The sequence below is a fragment of the Umbelopsis ramanniana genome (genome assembly GCF_025399195.1).
Source record: "Umbelopsis ramanniana AG unplaced genomic scaffold K450scaffold_11, whole genome shotgun sequence".
Classification (NCBI taxonomy): domain Eukaryota; kingdom Fungi; phylum Mucoromycota; class Umbelopsidomycetes; order Umbelopsidales; family Umbelopsidaceae; genus Umbelopsis; species Umbelopsis ramanniana.
In genome coordinates, this window is record NW_026252097.1 from 65,643 (window position 1) to 83,321 (window position 17,679).

The 17,679-nt window shown below is 43.2% G+C and overlaps 8 protein-coding genes across 9 annotated transcripts; 4 read left to right on the plus strand and 4 right to left on the minus strand.

The window, feature by feature from the left end:
• Nucleotides 1–1,903: 1,903 nt before the first annotated feature.
• Nucleotides 1,904–4,095, minus strand: K450DRAFT_228821 (uncharacterized protein). The gene is made up of 6 exons (XM_051586990.1): nucleotides 3,912–4,095; nucleotides 3,519–3,808; nucleotides 3,044–3,439; nucleotides 2,936–2,971; nucleotides 2,626–2,870; nucleotides 1,904–2,548 (listed from the first exon to the last, which is right to left on the minus strand). Exons 1-6 carry the CDS (start codon nucleotides 3,918–3,920, stop codon nucleotides 1,977–1,979), a joined length of 1,548 nt encoding a protein of 515 aa, XP_051447062.1. The 5' UTR covers nucleotides 3,921–4,095; the 3' UTR covers nucleotides 1,904–1,976.
• Nucleotides 4,004–5,409, minus strand: K450DRAFT_228829 (uncharacterized protein). The gene is made up of 8 exons (XM_051586991.1): nucleotides 5,183–5,409; nucleotides 5,035–5,098; nucleotides 4,772–4,967; nucleotides 4,617–4,704; nucleotides 4,427–4,530; nucleotides 4,302–4,358; nucleotides 4,179–4,221; nucleotides 4,004–4,109 (listed from the first exon to the last, which is right to left on the minus strand). Exons 1-8 carry the CDS (start codon nucleotides 5,262–5,264, stop codon nucleotides 4,087–4,089), a joined length of 657 nt encoding a protein of 218 aa, XP_051447063.1. The 5' UTR covers nucleotides 5,265–5,409; the 3' UTR covers nucleotides 4,004–4,086.
• A 178-nt stretch (nucleotides 5,410–5,587) lies between these two features.
• K450DRAFT_228838 (uncharacterized protein) lies at nucleotides 5,588–10,009 on the plus strand. The gene is made up of 8 exons (XM_051586992.1): nucleotides 5,588–6,186; nucleotides 6,263–8,599; nucleotides 8,656–8,855; nucleotides 8,926–9,059; nucleotides 9,115–9,329; nucleotides 9,394–9,545; nucleotides 9,612–9,726; nucleotides 9,794–10,009. Exons 1-8 carry the CDS (start codon nucleotides 5,619–5,621, stop codon nucleotides 9,874–9,876), a joined length of 3,804 nt encoding a protein of 1,267 aa, XP_051447064.1. The 5' UTR covers nucleotides 5,588–5,618; the 3' UTR covers nucleotides 9,877–10,009.
• K450DRAFT_228840 (uncharacterized protein) lies at nucleotides 9,692–10,644 on the minus strand. Its single transcript, XM_051586993.1, has 4 exons — nucleotides 10,602–10,644; nucleotides 10,449–10,521; nucleotides 10,217–10,389; nucleotides 9,692–10,141 (listed from the first exon to the last, which is right to left on the minus strand). Exons 1-4 carry the CDS (start codon nucleotides 10,602–10,604, stop codon nucleotides 9,914–9,916), a joined length of 477 nt encoding a protein of 158 aa, XP_051447065.1. The 5' UTR covers nucleotides 10,605–10,644; the 3' UTR covers nucleotides 9,692–9,913.
• A 106-nt stretch (nucleotides 10,645–10,750) lies between these two features.
• Nucleotides 10,751–12,300, plus strand: K450DRAFT_228845 (uncharacterized protein). 2 transcript variants are annotated; one of them, XM_051586995.1, is made up of 7 exons: nucleotides 10,751–10,828; nucleotides 10,892–10,976; nucleotides 11,043–11,107; nucleotides 11,178–11,234; nucleotides 11,780–11,817; nucleotides 11,897–12,056; nucleotides 12,122–12,300. In XM_051586995.1, the coding sequence occupies exons 1-7, from the start codon at nucleotides 10,781–10,783 to the stop codon at nucleotides 12,161–12,163; spliced, it is 495 nt and encodes a 164-aa protein (XP_051447067.1). In that variant the 5' UTR covers nucleotides 10,751–10,780; the 3' UTR covers nucleotides 12,164–12,300. The 2 variants fall into 2 exon arrangements, with proteins under 2 accessions (XP_051447067.1, XP_051447066.1); XM_051586994.1 differs by lacking the exons at nucleotides 11,780–11,817; nucleotides 11,897–12,056; nucleotides 12,122–12,300 and having other exon boundaries at nucleotides 11,043–11,326.
• Nucleotides 12,301–12,856: 556 nt separating this feature from the next.
• On the plus strand, nucleotides 12,857–14,049 carry K450DRAFT_278450 (uncharacterized protein; the record flags this gene model as incomplete). The annotated part of the gene is made up of 3 exons (XM_051593296.1): nucleotides 12,857–13,465; nucleotides 13,531–13,608; nucleotides 13,678–14,049. 3 exons carry the CDS (start codon nucleotides 12,857–12,859, stop codon nucleotides 14,047–14,049), a joined length of 1,059 nt encoding a protein of 352 aa, XP_051447068.1.
• An 817-nt stretch (nucleotides 14,050–14,866) lies between these two features.
• Nucleotides 14,867–16,268, plus strand: K450DRAFT_228848 (uncharacterized protein). Its single transcript, XM_051586996.1, has one exon. It carries the CDS (start codon nucleotides 14,895–14,897, stop codon nucleotides 16,167–16,169), a length of 1,275 nt encoding a protein of 424 aa, XP_051447069.1. The 5' UTR covers nucleotides 14,867–14,894; the 3' UTR covers nucleotides 16,170–16,268.
• A 1-nt stretch (nucleotide 16,269) lies between these two features.
• Nucleotides 16,270–17,607, minus strand: K450DRAFT_228850 (uncharacterized protein). Its single transcript, XM_051586997.1, has 5 exons — nucleotides 17,516–17,607; nucleotides 17,303–17,458; nucleotides 17,126–17,230; nucleotides 16,744–17,047; nucleotides 16,270–16,682 (listed from the first exon to the last, which is right to left on the minus strand). The coding sequence occupies exons 1-5, from the start codon at nucleotides 17,550–17,552 to the stop codon at nucleotides 16,310–16,312; spliced, it is 975 nt and encodes a 324-aa protein (XP_051447070.1). The 5' UTR covers nucleotides 17,553–17,607; the 3' UTR covers nucleotides 16,270–16,309.
• Nucleotides 17,608–17,679: the final 72 nt, after the last annotated feature.

The window sequence follows — 17,679 nt, forward strand, 5'->3', positions numbered from 1 at the left end:
GTGACCAAAGCGAAAATAAACTGGTGAATAAGGTGGTTTTCTCTGCCGTCATACGCCAAGACCAACCTACTACAATCCTAAAACTCTTCCGTGCCATGAACCTTCTGTTTTAGAGTCTGTTTTTGAGGGGGAGTTAGTCGTGAGTTTGTCTATGATGTGTAAATTCAATAGGGTGGTTGGATACACCGAGGCACTACGGCGGAGTCGGCCACACTAAACAGTGTATAAAAAAAAAAAAAAACCAGCGCCCGCCCTGTGGTAACAATCAAACCAACAACATACAGGTGATCCCTGGGATATGTCGAGCATGACAATAGAAGGAGTATTTGTTTAATGGATGCAATAGATCCAATAAGAGCGTTTCAGAGTACGCAACTGTTAGTCTAACATGTCACTTTCACCTACAATAAAAAAAATATAGAAGCCAATTTTTGCCCAGATTGCCAATATTATTTTGCCAATGCCTTGCGTTACCGTAGCTATCACAACCTTTTTGCCGTAGGGTCACCTGGACTATCACTCAAAGTAGCTTATATTTTGACTTCTCATGTGAGCTATAGAATGCCTTTATTATTGGAAACAGTGTTAGCAGCTCTTTTCTTGTTGCAGGGTCGCCCTTTTTGTGAAGATATTGATGGGAAAAGGATTGCCAGGGCTCGAGTAGCGACTTCCCGGGGATTTCAGACGGTGATTGAAATGGTAGCCATTAAGGGAATTTTTTTAACGCGCCAAGAAGCGGGGTTTTAATAGCAGCGAACAGCCATTGCCAAGAACACCCTGAAATGGTGATGTGACTGGCAGACGATCCATTACAATGAACCTCTCTTTAGCTTCTTTTCATCATTTCGCCAAGCGTGAATGAAAGACTTAAACTCGTCTTTCTTCCTTTTTCCTCTCATTGATGCCTCCTCACCGTATGAATACCCTCCCCACTCCTCCAGTATCTCCCGAAGTGCTGTCAACAGGCATGAAGCGATCACTCGATACCAGGTATTCATCCAGACCAACCCCTTTACGAATGTTGTGGCGATCAGTCTATGAACGACGTATGGACGTAAAGGCTTTAAAACGCTACCTTCATCGACATCAACATTTGGATATCAACGATGCTAGAGGCTTCAGCGTGTTCTATCATGCATGTCGAACGTCCTCCATCGATGCTATGCAATATTTACTCAACCTTTCGCAAATTGATATCAACAAACGCTACGGGCCCCTTCAGGCCGCGGTACTGCATGCATCCGTGTGCGTAGGATCAGCAGCAACCATTGATCTACTTCTCAAGCAGAATAACATCAATGTTAATTTAACAACTGTCAACGGACATACCCCACTTCACATCGCTGCTCTGGTGAAATCGGTCGTAGCCACCGAAAAGCTGCTGGCAGCAGGAGCAGACCCTACGCTAACCGACCACTGCGGTCACACACCCCTTCATCTCGCCATATCACAGGGCAGTATGTCCACCGTCAAATGCCTCTTGGCAAACAAATCGCCTACAATGGACAGTCAACATCCATCGACAACAACAAAAACGTTTCCGCCACTAACACACGCCATAGCACTAGGTCATTATCCTATCATGTGCGAACTCATCAACGCAGGAGAAGATATCAATAAACGTGACCACCTGAACCGAACACCACTAGATGTTGCCATTACCTTTCAACGGTACGACTGTATGAGTTATCTTGTGGACTGCGGTGCTCAGCAATCCATAACGCATCAAGATTCAAGTCCGCCTGAAATGCTATCCAGCGCGGAAAAACCAAAGGACATACGTCAACTTATGTCTCTCGAATTTTGGACCTCCCCTTCTCCAACCATGTAATATAACACAGACTCACAATTAGCCTTTGAGTTGTATATATACTATGCAGCACCTTTTGTCTTTTTTTAAAAAAAAAAACCAAAACCAAAAAAACAAGAACGTCATATCTTGTCTTGCTGATGTTTGTAGAGCTTTGTTATTATTATCATGCGTCAGCAATAAATGGACAACCACAATAAGGTCCTAATGGTATTCGCTCTTTCTGTCTACGTAGTGCTTCGTTCCTTGCCTTATCCTTGATAGCCACATTGTCTCTGTCCTTGAGAATAGTATAATTAAGTTTCTTAATGGCCAGCCACTGTCCCCATCCTAGCACTTCCAGGCCCGCCTCAAGAGCATCCACTTCTCGCGTTGACCAAGGTATTCGCACTTTTCTGCTTCCTTTTTTGACAGGTCTGGCCCCAGTATTGACTGGGGGCGCCCGATGGACTTCAACTTTGGGTGGTGGATTGGTTCGCTCTTGCTGCGATGTTTCAGGTCGCCAAGACAATGTAAGATCGGTTGACGTAGATGACGCTTCCCTAGCTGGTAACCGGGTTGCGTTCGCTGCGGCAGCAGTAGAACCTTCTCTATTTCCAGTAGCAACATGCGTCCGCGATGATTCTGGTAGTATAGACATGTTTCGAATCGCTTCACGGATATATTCAGGCTCTGGTTCAGTCACAGTCATTTGCCGAGCTTCAGCAGAAATATGCAATGGAAATGTTTCTGCTCCTCCTGAAAAAAAATACCATTTGTTATTAATTTTCCCTCTTCAAACCTTACATCGTTCATTTTCAAGGTAGACTACTCACCTTCAGGTGAAGTCGGTGGTGTGAGTCCACTGTCTGACCATTCATACTCATCTGCTGAATCCGGTGGACCCACCACCACAGATATGTTTGGTAAGCTTCGTACACTGGAGAGCATGATTTTGCCCAATGCTGTACTTTTGACGTTGGTAGCCAACGGTTCATTCATCACCGATGTCTTTTCGAAATCCTCCTCTGTCAATCTTACGGCATCTTCTTGCGGATCAGTTATTCGCTTCTTATTGGACCTTACATAAGAACAATCGGTTAGGACATTATTAAAATCATTGACACGGTAAAGGTAGAAGCTTACGAGGAATTGTTCAGGAACAAGGGTTCATTTGCGTGACTTTGAAGAAAAGAAGGAAGAAAATGGTTTAGATGCTTTCAGATTGGCGAAACAGGTTCGATCTATCTCTACCTTGTTGCTTCTGTGGACAGATGCGACTGTCGGGTATTATCGAATAGGGACGATTCCGGAAGCTTGCGTTTCACAACTCGCCGTTGTGGTATTGGTTGGGTCGGAGCGTCTGGTTGATGACTTGGCATATCCTCAAATATACTATCTTCGCGTTCATTTCCGCTCGGATGGATGTTCCCTTGATTTGAGTTTTTCGTGCTACTCTCTGGTTCGCCAAGGTCAACATGACTAGAAGTTGTAGCACCGATGCCTGCTGCGGGACTATATGATCGAGCAGACGACTGCGTGGCTGGTGCCTGACCATTCGCGTCCGATAATGCAAAAAGGAGCTGATCAAGTCGTTCTTCTTCCTCCTCCATCTCAATTTGCTGATATTCGGAGGCGTGTGTGGTATCCCTACAATAATGTGATAGATGGTTGACACATCCGTTTTTCTGTACAAGCGATAAAAAAAAGGTCAACTTCTATGACTTACTTGTGTCCTGCCAGCGTTGATGTAGAGATAGCAATCTGTACACTCTCCGACATGCTGCTCATAGAATACGGGTCAAAGCGACCTTGTTGTTCGGCATGTACTTCCACAGTGTCATTCACGTCTTCCGTATCTTCGACGCCATATGGCGTCTCGTTGTCTGATTCAGGTGCTTCCTCTTTCACATTCATGATTAGAGCCTCCATGGCGTCCAGCTCATCGTAAGATTCTGACGGTGATATGTCGTCCTCCTCTTGAGCCTTCAAAACATACGCCTCGAATTCGTCTAAAGCCTGCATCAAATTCACGTCGGGTTAGATCGCGCATAAAATGAAGCAATTGTACTAAGCTGAAATAGCAACAGCTTCAATTCTGTACTTTATTTGAAACACCTGCCTGTGTCATCGTATGTGGAGTATGGTTAAATTGTTGCGTGTCACTAGGGCTGCTTAATGGTGGAATGTCATAAGGTACAGGGAATAGGAAGTGGGATAAAAAATTTCGGGTTCAAAAAAAGAAGAAAGCGCTAGCTCATGCGCCAGAAGAAATGCTAATCCCCGTCATATCAACCTCAACCTCTGCACTGACCGAATGCTACACATAGGTAAACGTTTTAGTCCATAAAACACGCAAAAAAAATTGAAATATAGTCGCTCTACATACCTGGGAAACCGCAAATGGCACAAGCAAGGAAGTACGCGATCAACTATTGTCAAACATTTAGGCGGTTAGTTATATTTCAGATATCTCATATGTGAACCAATCCGTCTGCAACCCAATACTTACAAAGCAGACAATGACTATGATGAACATGAGCTTGGTATTTTTCCACCACATTTGTCTCTGTTGGAAAGCAACCGAGGTAAGTCAATGCGATAATGGTAGAGGAACTGAGATGCACCAAAACAAACCTTGAGTTGAGTTGAACGCTTCTTGAATGCAAATGCTTGCTGATTCAAGTTATCGGTTTTGTCTACAAGGAGCTCAATTCTTTCACCACGCTCCAATACGCGCTCTAGTTGGATGGACACAATCCATTTAGTGTTACTGATGCCAATCGTTACAGATCCTTCTCAGTAAAGACATAATACGACACCATACCAATGTTATGCACCATCACATCTTTGACTTGTTCAATTTCTCCGTGTACTTGCTTCAATTTGTTCGCTCCTGGATTTGTAGAATACTCCTCCTATTCATAGTCAGCTATGACGTTTTAATCCCTATTAGTCTGATAAAGCTCAAAGGACGCTTACCATCTGCTTGGCAATAACCTTCGAGAACTCGTTCATGCCGTAAATCGGAGCATTTAGAGCGGCATCTCTGTCATAAGCTGTTAAAAACTTTTCCTTGATATCTTGCAAAAACGCAAACGGAGTTCGTCGGCCAAAAGAATCGTCCGCCATGCACATGTAAGTCAGTCCATCTTCACAAATGTAGTGGAAAAGGTACCTGCAAGTGATTGCAAGTCTCTCAGTATATGGTAAGTAACTACCAGATCAATATTGAGCGCTCATACCGGTCATATACATAGGTCAATTTGGAATTGTTAGGCGGAATCTTTTCAAGAATGGCCTGCGTAACTTAAAGTGCCCAGAAAATACGGCGTTAAACAACGTTTTCGTTTTGCTTCATTTGAATGAACTGCATGTTTGCGCCAATGTTACCTTGTGCAAAGTTTCCTGTGCTATTTGTATGTTCAGCTAATATGACGAAGCCATGGGCTACCAAGCCGTAGATCAGCGACATGGCAAGTTAATGGTTAAGAGTGCTAAAGGGTGACCCAGTCACGCCAAGTAAGAAAATGTGGAATTTTGCCTTCTCTGGCCATCATATTTCAACGCTTTTATAGATCCCTTTTTTTAAATGATAAATGAATTATGAGATACTCTCTTATATTTTTTGCCAATCCTTTGAGCTTTGATCATCATTTTGCAACTCGTTTGCCCGCCAAATGTGCGCGTGGATGAATATCCAACCACATTTGTCGAATGGACGTGCTGGTGACTGCTCGCCCAACATACAGCCGAGACAGAAAAGTTGCAACACACGAAATTTTGCTTTCTTGCGGAAACTCACAGTTGCTGGCGACAACTACTCGAAATGCACTGGCTGCAAACGGTTCACTCGAACTTATCGAGTTATACTTCACCCCACAATGTCGACATCAAATTTATAGACATTCCAACAACGCCTTCTCCCATTCAGCCTACACAACACCAACCGTCTCCGGCAGCGACTGTTTTCCGTCTAAAAGACAACACTGCTATCGTACACGCTCGCTTGACCGATGCAAACACAGTTCTCGAGCTAAGATATCTTAACTGGACGGAAAGCTCTGATGCAGGAAAGCCTTTCAGCAGCCCAAGGAATCTTCGCCTTCAAATACGACTGTCTGCAACGCTACTTCCCGTCATCCGCTTCTCGCAGGATTCAGAAAACTTGTGGTGCTATGTTTTGACAACAAACAACTATCTCGTCCGTATGCGACTAACCTTGGAAAACGTCTTTCTCACACCTTTGTCCGGAAAATTTTACTCGCTTCAACAGCTGGATAGACACATTGTTCCCATCACATTCGGCATCGTGTCTAGTACCCAAGTAATAATTGCTTGTGAGAATGGGTCTTTGATATATCTATATGATTCAAGCAATGGAAAAAGAGATAAAGGTAATTTTTTAGGTGTACCAGACGCAATATCCCTATCTCCATGAACGTATCTCATTAAATTAAATTACATGCATAGATCCATTTTCAAGCTATGAGATTGCTCAGCAAGATTTTACTCCGAGACAAAATGCACTCAGTTACTTGAACTCCATTCCCTTGCTATCAAATTTCTTCGGTGATATTGGCGATACAGATCACCAGGCCTCACCTCAGCCAATAGCATTGGCATTGGAAACAGTATCCCGAAATTCAAAATCATCAGCCATCGTAGCTGCGGTCATTTGTAGAGATCGACGACTCAGAGTTTGGATAAGCGGACACAATTATACATGCTCACAAGCTATTGCAGTTTTGCCATGTTTTGATCAAGACAAGAACCTTGTCGAAAGTGGAGTAGATATCATTCGCGATGCTTTACCGGGATCCATTGTGGATGCGCCACACATTTCACCACGCTCTCAGAACCATGAGCCCGACCTCGACACCGAGCCTAGAAATCATTTACGGCTTTATCGTGTTAATGATGATATCATTTTGGCTGTGGTCTATGTACAATCTGAACAGCAATGCTGTTTCGCCATTTATCAAATAGTGTTGGAAGATGGTGATATTCGATCACTGAAGCTTGTGCATGTGGTGGAAAGCAACTATCAACCCAAGGAATGGCTATCTGGGTTCGACATGACTATTGAACAGAATGATGCAACTCTCTGGACAGTCTGGGACACTCAGCCTGATTCTATCGTTCGTACAGCGACCATATTTAATGTCGGCTGCGAATATGATCCATTTAGCGAGAGTGCCATTCCTGTTCGTGTTCGATGGCGAACCGTGCTTCCTGATAGTACAAGCTCACGAGTAGCCGTGCAACGCCATAAACATCAAAATGAGCCCGAAACCTTCCTCAAGAACATTTTTGCTCCTGGCGCATTCAGTGACTCGACCATAAGAAAAGCTCTGATGGTCTATGTTGGAACTGTAGATCCTCATGAAAGAACTCTTTTGCAAGATGATTTTCTGACTGACAATGAAGATAGAGAGGAGCATGAAGTTACAAGCATTGGTAACAGCAGTGATGATGACCGGCCAACGCTACAAAAGTATGTTCGCGACTTGGTTGCAGCACATATCGAGAAACAGAACGACGATGAAAGCTACGAACCAAACGTAAAGCGTGAATGGGAATCTTTCTACCAATTGTGCTGTAGCGCTGAAGACTTTGAATCTATTCCATTAGGAATTTCAGCTCCACAGTCAGCGATATCTTCTGATATCTCAGCTCCCCTCATTATTACTAGACACGATGGTTACGCCGCCGCCCGTACTCTGGATGAGCTTGAAATACTACAACACCACTTTTCTCCACTCAAAGACGATCTCCACCAGCAAAGCTTCTTTCCGTCTGAATTGGAACATAATGTGTTCGATGAAGACGATGTCCAAATCAAGAAATTGGTCAACAACGGAAAATTCGATTCTGGCCTCGTCTTGTTTGCGGATGCCATGGCCTCCCTCATCGATCACCTTGGCGAACAAGCCGTTGCAGATATTGACGTGTGGTTGGAACAAACGTTGCTAAAAGATAACAGCACACCGACTGCTGACGCTATCGGCCATCAACTTTACAATCGGTTTATTTCAACAGCAACACTGTCCGACTATGACAAGAAACTGACCATGACAAAGCTAAGAGAATGTCGTGACTTGGATGAGACTGTGAGCCTTGTTTTGGATGCGTTGGTTGATACGTGTTTGGACGCGGTGTCTGGCGACAAGACTTCAGCCATGACAGATTCTGTAGTCACCAACGCTACCCATCAATTGGTGACCACACGCTATAACGTTGCAAGAAATACCGCTGTGACACTTGCTTTCTTACTGGCTTTAGATGGAAATCAGACGGTCATGAAGAATACTGTTGAACGATTGGAAGACTGTCATAATGCTTTAAAAGCCTATACCCTGCTCAAATGGATGTGCAACCAACCATTGGATCGAGACGTTGAGGCGCATTTTTCTGTGGAAACCAATGCTGCTCGAGACAGCCTTCAGCCGTTTGTTGTCTCCAACGACCATTCTCACACCCACACATCCGGTTTGATGGATCTACTCGTCAGTCGTCAATATCCTGTATACATGCAATATGGATCATTTGAAGGCGCTGTGACCCGTGCTGCTCGACATTTGATTCGGCAATTGAATGTTCTGCCAGCAAGTGGCCAGTTCAATAATGCCTCAGTTGTTGATATCGCCAATTGCCTGGAATCCTTTGGCCAACCTAAATTAGCGTTGGCTCTCTTGCAATGCCTGCCCATGTCAGATGCTATCCTTTTCGTTCAAGCCAAATGTTGGACAAGTCTCGGTCAGACTAAGGATGCCGAAAATGCTTTCTTGCGAGTTGCGAATGGATTTGGTGAGTGCTGGAAAAGGTCTCATATTGTTGATAGTCCATGGTACTAACAAGGTCAGTAGATGACTTTTACGAGCATCAACCCCAAAGTAGCGTTGGACAATCTCTTCAACAATTATTACCGCATGGGTGCGACACCTTGATTGAATATTACATCCATGTTTCGGCCTTTGTGTTTGCGCACTCACAAGCTGATCTAATCATCAGATTCAGTAAACTGGCTCTAACATCTATCGAAGCAGTACATGAGTCAACCAAGGTAAGCGTTTTGACATCTAAAGTGACTGAAGTTGCAGCCATCAAAGAAAAAAGGCTAACCGATTCTTAAGGAGAAGGATAACGGGCATAAGCAACACCTGGGATCTACGAGTGGTTTATGGTACCGAGTGTTTGTGGCCTATCTATTAAAACAGGATATCGAAGGAGCTGTTACAGCCATGTCATCAATAGAAGATTTGGAAAGGTATGATAATCAAATATCAGACGCACAGAAGGCGGAACTAACATAATAATAATAGGAGATCGGATACTGCCAAATACTTGGTCAACTGGCTTGCGGAAAACAACAAGTTGGGATTGATTTGTAGTCTTCCTCTATCTGGTCTACGAACCCAAGTGGAGGAAGCACTTGTGTCGAAAGCCAAGCGACAGCAAGTACCTGTGCCTGAGTCTCAAGTGGACTTTTCGAAGAATTTGTATGCTTTTTACGTCTACGCGGGAGACTATGGTCCTGGTATGTATACAGTATTTCCGCTGAACAACACAGAGGACATCCTACTAACCAATATGACATATAGCGGCGTTGTCTATGTACATGCTCGCTAAACGCTGCCAGCAAAATCTGAAGGCGCCAAACGCATTAGATCAGTCAATCAAGAGCTACTTGGCAGCGATCAATTCTCTTTCTTTATTATCACAGGATAAGCAATGGCTGTCTGTTCCCTTGGAGGTAAGCCTGCTACATACCATAAAATGCAGCATTATTGAAGTGACTAAGCTCAATATTGTTCCATAGAATGAATCCAAAGATCAGTCTGAATTGAAAGACTTGGTTACTCTGCGAAAAGAATACGTCGTCACCAAAGCGCATTCAGATTTGATGACCCATTACCCTGAGCTTGCAAATGCTGGTAAGTTTATTCTTTACTTTTAAAATATATCATTGGCAAATCAACGATCTAATCGATAACACAATAGATAATATTATTGACGTCAACGATGCCATTGAAAAGTTTGAAAAGCTTGGACTTCAGAATAGAGTAAAGTTGTTGAAGTTGTAAAATTGTAATCTATAAATCATATCTTCCGCTGGATGGTCTAAGAAAGTCCAACTTTCTCCATGACATCCATGAACTCACTCTGGTCAATGAACCCATCTTGATTTTTGTCCGCGATGTCAAACATTTCTCTTAATTCTGTCATACTCCAGTCTTCACCCACTGTCCCTGCAACCTTTTTGAAGGCTTCAAAAGTGAACTGGCCATTGTGCTCCTTATCGAACAAATCGAAAGCCTGTTGCACGGTATCATCCATACCTTGATCCCTCTAATGCACCAGGTATGAAAGCACGATTACTATGCATGGTCCATAAAACTCGTTTGAATTCACTGTAAACCTCACCAGAGCACGCAGAGCAATATCTGAAAAGTTCTCATACGTAATAAACCCATTGTTTTCAGGGTCCATCAATTCGACCAGCTTTTTCCCTCCTGGAGCACCAAGCACATCGATTGCTTCAATGGCACTTTCACGCTCCAGTATTCCCGTCTCACCAGGATCAAAGTCCTGAAATACTGAAATACGCTTAATTGACATTTAGGATCCTTTCGTTTACATGTATTTCCTCACTTACCTTGCTCTATCTCAGCCAACGCTATCGCATCCTTCGATTGGCTTGCCTTGCCTTTAGCTCCTTTCCGTTTAGACTAGAATGAATTAACATCGTTAGAGCAGGTTACGGAATCCAAACCCTTTTTAAATGAAACGGTAGTAGGTAGATTCATACCATCAAATTGCATTATACACGGTGAGTATCAGGCAGAACGCGCAGCCATAGACTTGATTAACCGGCTGGCAATGTCATTAATGGGGCACGTGATCGGCAAAATTCCTCTGCTAAGCGGCAAGGGTCAAAGCATCAATTTTTCTTGAATTCAACCTTCACAGCCAAACACTTGTAGCATCATGTCTTCAAAGCCCAGAATCGCTAGCGAGGACATTCTCGCACAAAAAGTAAGCTCATTGGATAATAACGTTTTTACAATTCACGCTTGATTAACGCATTGCTTTGCACAGTGGGATCAAACCATATCCAACTTTGTTGTTAAAACCGGAATTGGCTTCAGCGTTGGTATTGTTGCCTCTGCCCTTTTGTTCAAAAGTAAGTACAAGTTTGGACGAATCGCCTTTGTTAATGCAAGCCATACTGAGTAAACTTTGACGTTAGAGCGAACGTGGCCTATTGCTATCGCCACTGGATGGGGTTTCGGTGTCGCATACGCGGACGCCCAGGTAATTATCGTACTTGTTATTGAATGAATATCCCTTGTTCTCTCTCTGACCCACTCTTTTTCATATAAAGAAACTCTTCCACCCTCAATACGTCCCTGGTGTTACCATAGAAAAGCAAAAGCCATCAGTACAATGATTCGAAAACGTCGTCCAATAGATGCAGCGAAACCCATGCCAAATTACTTAATAAACCTCGAGATCAATCTCATATCACAGCATTCTCTTCCTTTTTTTTTAACTATGCGGCAAGCCGCTATGTCTTAGATATTGCTCGTCGTATCAAAGTGGTATACATGTAATACACAATGACATTTCTTTGATCGGCCTTGGTAACCAATTTACAATATTTACCTAGGTCCCTTCTCTTTTCTTTCAGTTCATGTTCAACCCATTTCATAATACGTAAAGCTCGGCTGAAAACAGATGATGCTCTGCAGTCTTTATCTTTTGCGAACTGCTTGGCCTCGTTAATGCTATGCAATCAAAAACACGTTCACTCGAAGATCACATGACTTATTATCACGTGATATGTATTTTGTTTGACATCATCAAAATCAACTGGCCCTCTCAAACACCTTCGTCAATACAGTTCAAATATGGTACGAAAGTCGATCAACGTGCAAACAGTTACAACTAACAGCCTGAATGACTGACTGATATTTTTATACACAGGGTGCCGTTCAACGTTTCCCTTATCCCAAGGAAGTTTGGTAATTATACGACTAGTTGTTCAAAAGCATTCCATGTCAACCCATTCATCTAAACCTACGGCATTTTTTCCTACTATAGGTCACCTTCTGGTGGTTGGTGGTCGCGACCCAAGACCTGGAAGTCCAACACTGCAGTTGCCGCCATCGGTATGGCCGTCACCCTTGCAGCCATCTGGAAAGTCTCCGCAGACAAGGAATGGAGACACCGAGAACCCACTCGCTGGATTCCTTCCATGATGGTAAGAACAAGTACCGAGCATTTCTCGGCTTACGATATTCTCGTACTGACCCATATTTTTTGCAGTGGTCTAAGCAATTCAAGACTGGCGAATTCAAGCAAGATTAGATCTCTTTTTTAATTTTTCACTTAAAGACACACTTTCATACCGTTTGACGAAAAAAAGAATATAATATCAATCGAAAACTATCGCAATTTTTTGGGAACCACGTAGCCTTTATCCAAGGCTGTCGTGTGAAAGTGCTTCACAGACGCTGCTGTAACGGTGACATTGGTAGCGGGTTTATGCTAGATGTTGGTGGAAAAAGGAGTATAACAAATTTTATGAGGATGCTGTGTTATATAGCGATTAACACTATAGACCTTTGATTGCGACAAATGTATGGCATCTGTTTATGACGATGAAGCAGTGGAAGTTATGTCTATTTACTGTTCAGGCGTCTCTAATTTACCATTTTAATGTGCTTCGGCTGAATGGAGTGCGCGATCTATGCCCAGCTCAAGCCTAATACACTCTTAAGTTCTACAAAAGATATCAACCGAATACCGAAACCCATTTACTAAAGTTTTCATCATAAAATAATACCGCCTAGCGTCGCGATCGCAAACATCGTGATGATAAATTGGCAACTCTTTGCACTTGCGACGTCAAAGAAGTAGCTTTTGTTTCAAAACAATTGTGAGAAAATCCGCGTACCAATACAAATTTGCGTGTGAGATTGCGCCATTGAAATAAAAACTTTGAAATTGCTGCTGCACTCCATAAACTCGCACAACGCTTCTTGACTTGGAACTAAAATAATGGCCACGCTACCTATCCTCGATCTAAGCTTGTTTCTTTCCAACTCACCTGAAGACAAGGCAGCGTTCGTCCACAACTTGCAAGACGCTGTTCTGAAATATGGATTCTTTTACCTCAAGAATGCACCATCTTTGACGCCTGAACTGCAAGATAAAGCTTTGAAACAGGCAAAGGCTTTCTTCGCCTTACCGTTGGAAGAAAAACTGAAGATTGAAATGATCAATTCTCCGCATTTTAGAGGATACCAGCGTTTGGGAGCGGAGACAACCAATTTCAAACAGGACAATCGAGAACAGATAGACTATGGTATGGAGGTACCAGCTGAAAATATGACCGACGAAACTCCCGCATACCTTGGCCTCAAAGGTCCAAATCAATGGCCAGATGTGCCCGGATTCAAGGATACCATCAAGGAATATATGAATGCTTGTTGCGAGATCGCCAAAACGTTGATGAGAGCCGTCGCTATCAGTTTGGACTTGGGCGAAAACCATTTTGCCAAGTTCGAACATGAACCTCACGTCAGAATGAAAGTGGTCCGCTACCCTCCTATGGGCCACGCAACGGATAAACCGCATGAACATGGTCTTGGTGTTGGACCACATAAGGTGGGTGCTGCTTTATTCAGGGATGATACCAAGTGAATGATGTTGCATTAACAAGACATAACCAGGATTATGGATGTTTGACTATACTGTTGCAAGATGATGTTGGCGGCCTTCAAGTTCAGGGCATGGATGGTGTTTGGATTGTAAGTTTCCTTAACATGTCGCTTGATTTGAAAGCATTTTATGTTAACGTGGGTCTTATATCCCTACAGGATGCAAAGCCTTTGCCAGGATGTCTTGTAATCAACATTGGCGAGATGTTTGAACGCATGACACAAAAGACTTATGTTGCCACTGTCCATAGAGTTCTCAACAACACATCCGGCAAAGACCGATTGTCATTGCCAGTATTCTTCAATCCAAACGTTGCAACCCAAGTTCCAGTACTTCAGGTGCCTGAATACCTACTTGCCAGCAGACCCAAGGATGTGCAGTCAGATGTAAAGGAGGAGCAGTTACTCCAATACCCTGTATATGGTGAAAGTGCCTTTCGAGGTCTCAGCCGGAGCCATCCCATGGTTGCCAGCAAGTGGTATTCATACCAAGGAGATGTTTGGAGGCGTAAAGTTCAAGCAACACAGTGATATAACTGTTTATATAAGATACCTTTCCATCTGGAATGGAATGAGAGATGCCTACATATTTTTTTGATAGATGATATATAAAGTACTCTAGCCTACATCGAAAAAGAATGATACAATGGTAGCTGTGTGCATAGGACCGTAAAACTATCGATGAGTACTTGTTCCGATAACTTGGTTCCTACAACCTAGACAGATAGCCACTCAGTAATATTAAAAAAAAATCGATGAATTAAGTGGGGGCCTTACACGAATACAGCATGACGTTGTACATAAAAATAGCCTTGACATGCCTAAATGAAAACCAAGCAAGCTCGCTTTTTTGCTTAAGCTCAGCTATGAAGCAATTAAAAATGGTTGGCCTATTGAATACCAATATCCTGTTGAAATTTTTATTACGATCAGTTCAGGTCTAACCTGGCAAATCATGTATCGTAAAACCAAACGTTTGCGGTGATACGCTTGCGGCCCTTATACAATCATTTTGTACTTTAATGGCCGCTCTGATTGCCTCAAGCCAACACTTCAAGTATGACAAGTCCAACGGATGCCTTGCCTTGCGAATTATGTACAGGAGCACAACCTGAAGCAAATATCGATGACAGCAGTCTAAAAGGCCGTCGAACTTATCGATAATGAAGAACTTGACATGGTTACAATACTCCAATGGAAAGGACGGTTCTGACTAAATAAGGTAAGCATTGCGTGGCCTTTCAGACACTTGGTTAAATTTTTCTGATACCGACGAAAGAACTTTCAACGAATTTTTATTATTAATTTTTTTTCCTACAAAAGTATAAAAACTGCTGGTGGTCAATCACGACCAAATTAGTGATTGGCCTTCAAATATGACAACTATCTTTACACCCTTAACATTGCCGAATGGCGCTGTTATACCAAACCGCATTGCAAAAGCTGCTACACAAGAGCATTTGGCAGATAACGATCAAAATCCCTCCAAAGAACTGTTTCAACTTTACAAAGCATGGTCTGAAGGAGGATCTGGACTGACTCTCTCGGGACATATCATGGTTGACCGACGCGCCGTAGGAGGAGCTGGCGATGTTGTTCTTGAAGACGATTCCAACCTCGATATGTTTAAAGAATGGGCTAAAGTCGGCACAGTGGGAGGAAATCACTTCTGGCTCCAAATCAACCATCCTGGCAAACAAATGTTTTACAATTTGGGACAAACTGCACTAGCACCGTCGGCCATACCCTTGAGTAACGCGGGTATGTTTGCTGTTGCTCACGAAATTACGGAAGCACAAATTCTGGAAGTCATCGAACGATTTAAGACGACCAGCCAGCTTGCCGAAAAAGCAGGATTTCAAGGCGTCCAGATCCATGCTGCCCATGGTTACTTACTGAGTCAATTCCTTTCGCCTCTTAGCAACAAGCGCGAAGATAAGTGGGGCGGATCTCTGGAAAACAGAGCGAGACTTCTATTTGAGGTCATAAAGAGTGTTCGATCTGCCGTTTCGCCCGGTTTTTGCGTTGCCGTTAAGATCAATTCTGCAGACTTTCAACGGGGTGGTTTTGATAACGACGATGCTCAGTGGGTCATTGAGCAAATGAACACCATGTCAATTGATCTCGTCGAGCTTTCCGGCGGCAACCTCGAATCACCTGTTATTATGGGTCCTGACGCAGCAATGAGCAACGACAAAGAAAGTAAAGCCGCATCCACTATTGCTCGAGAAGCTTATTTCCTCACCTTTGCCGAGGAGATTTCAAAAATTGCTACCATGCCTATCATGTTAACTGGAGGTATCACCAGAAGAGCTGTAATGGATAAGGTGATTGAGAGCGGTGTCGCTATGATCGGAATGGCAACTGCCCTCATTTTGAAGCCAGATTTGCCTAATGAGTTGAAGAATAATTTGGATCCTAACCCTAAAATGCCTTCCATCAACTGGAGACAGAAGTCGCTCACCGCTTTGGTCAAAATCTCTTACCTCAACCACTACATTCGCGTAACAGCTGAAAATCAAGAGAAACGCTCTTCTGTCTGGCCATCCTGGACATTAGCCAAGCAACTTTGGGGCATGAATTCGAGAGCAAAGATATATCGCAAACATATGGAAGGCTACACCTATAAAGGTCCCGTCCTTGCACAGTAACATACTGTGACTCCGAGATCAATACCTTTTAATTTTCTTACATTTATACCATAAAACAACAATCACTTTCTCCCATACTTTCACCACTTGACGTTCGCTCCTCGTAATGAATATGTTGACAGTTACCAACTTTTGCACTTTTATTTAATTTCTTTTCCTTGTTTTTTGGCATTCATGGTGGCGCATATAGTGTACATTGTCTCTAGGTAAGGAACACTAATACCCTTAGCTTTGGCTCGTCGTACCGGGTTACCGAGAATGACCTCAGTTTCCATTGGCTGGTTTCGTATGGCATCCAAATGCATAGATGGTCGATATCCAGGTCCAATATTGGCTACTCTGTTGTATTGTTTCGCAAGTAGCTCATCAACATCGAATTCATATCCGTAAGAGACGGCGGCCCTAGCAACGTCTTGCATTACATTTTTGAACAATTCCGCTGTCATAGGGTTGGAAATCACTCCGTGCGTATCCATGTCTGTTGTGACACATAGAGAAGCTGTAGGAGCAATCCTAGTATAATATAAACCGTTAACATCATTTTACTAGCTGCCATCGTTATAAAGCTACTCACAATATAAGCTTCTGCCATCGCGGCAGCTCAATATCAGGTACGGTTTGGATAGAAACATCCCCTTTTTTGAAAAGGTCCATCAATCGATCGGCTTGCTGCTTTCCATTCTCTGTTGATACCGGATATTCTGCCATAACAAGGTTTTCGTCTCCCATCATTTTAATCTCTCCAGGAGAAATTTGGGATGTTGCAATATATGCCACGACAGATATCAATACATTGTTAGGGAATGCCTCAGCCAGAGAATCCTCAATGCCAATACCGTTCTGAATGAGGACGATGGATGTTTTACCGATCGTCACGGCTACAATAGGGCAAGTTGCATCAATAAGCTATGCGGCAACCCCGGCCAAAAAAAAAAAGGTTGTGCTGCTCTCTGTACCTGGTCTAATAATTTCTCCAACATCATACACGTCGGGTAAAGCTTTCATTGTAACAATGATGTAGTCGTACTCTACTTCGGCTGCTTCGCTGGTGGTGCGGAACACTGAGTTGGTTAAGGAGTCAGTCACGATAACGGAACAATGACATTTTTGCGAAAATTAAGCCAGGTGCATACCCTTTGTAGGTCGGAATTCGCCACTTCCCCATTTGGCTGAAGTGATAGTGAATCCATGTTGGCTGACCACGTCGAAATTAGAGCGACAAACTGTCATTACTTCGGCATTCTGTGCCAATCTCCATGCATATGTACATCCCAGGGCGCCAGTTCCAACTAAAGGGAATGAGTAAGTTCAGGGTAACAGTCAGTCGAGCGAGCTATGAAGCTTACCAATAAGCACTTTAGGTTTTCCGATATCTTCACTCATGGTTAAACAGAAGAAGGAGAGAAACGGCGTCGGTATTTATATTGTGTCAAGGTTGATGGCTGCATAAAAAGTCAGGCACAAACACCGCCTGTTCGGCAACTTTAATACAATTACAAATTGAAATTTC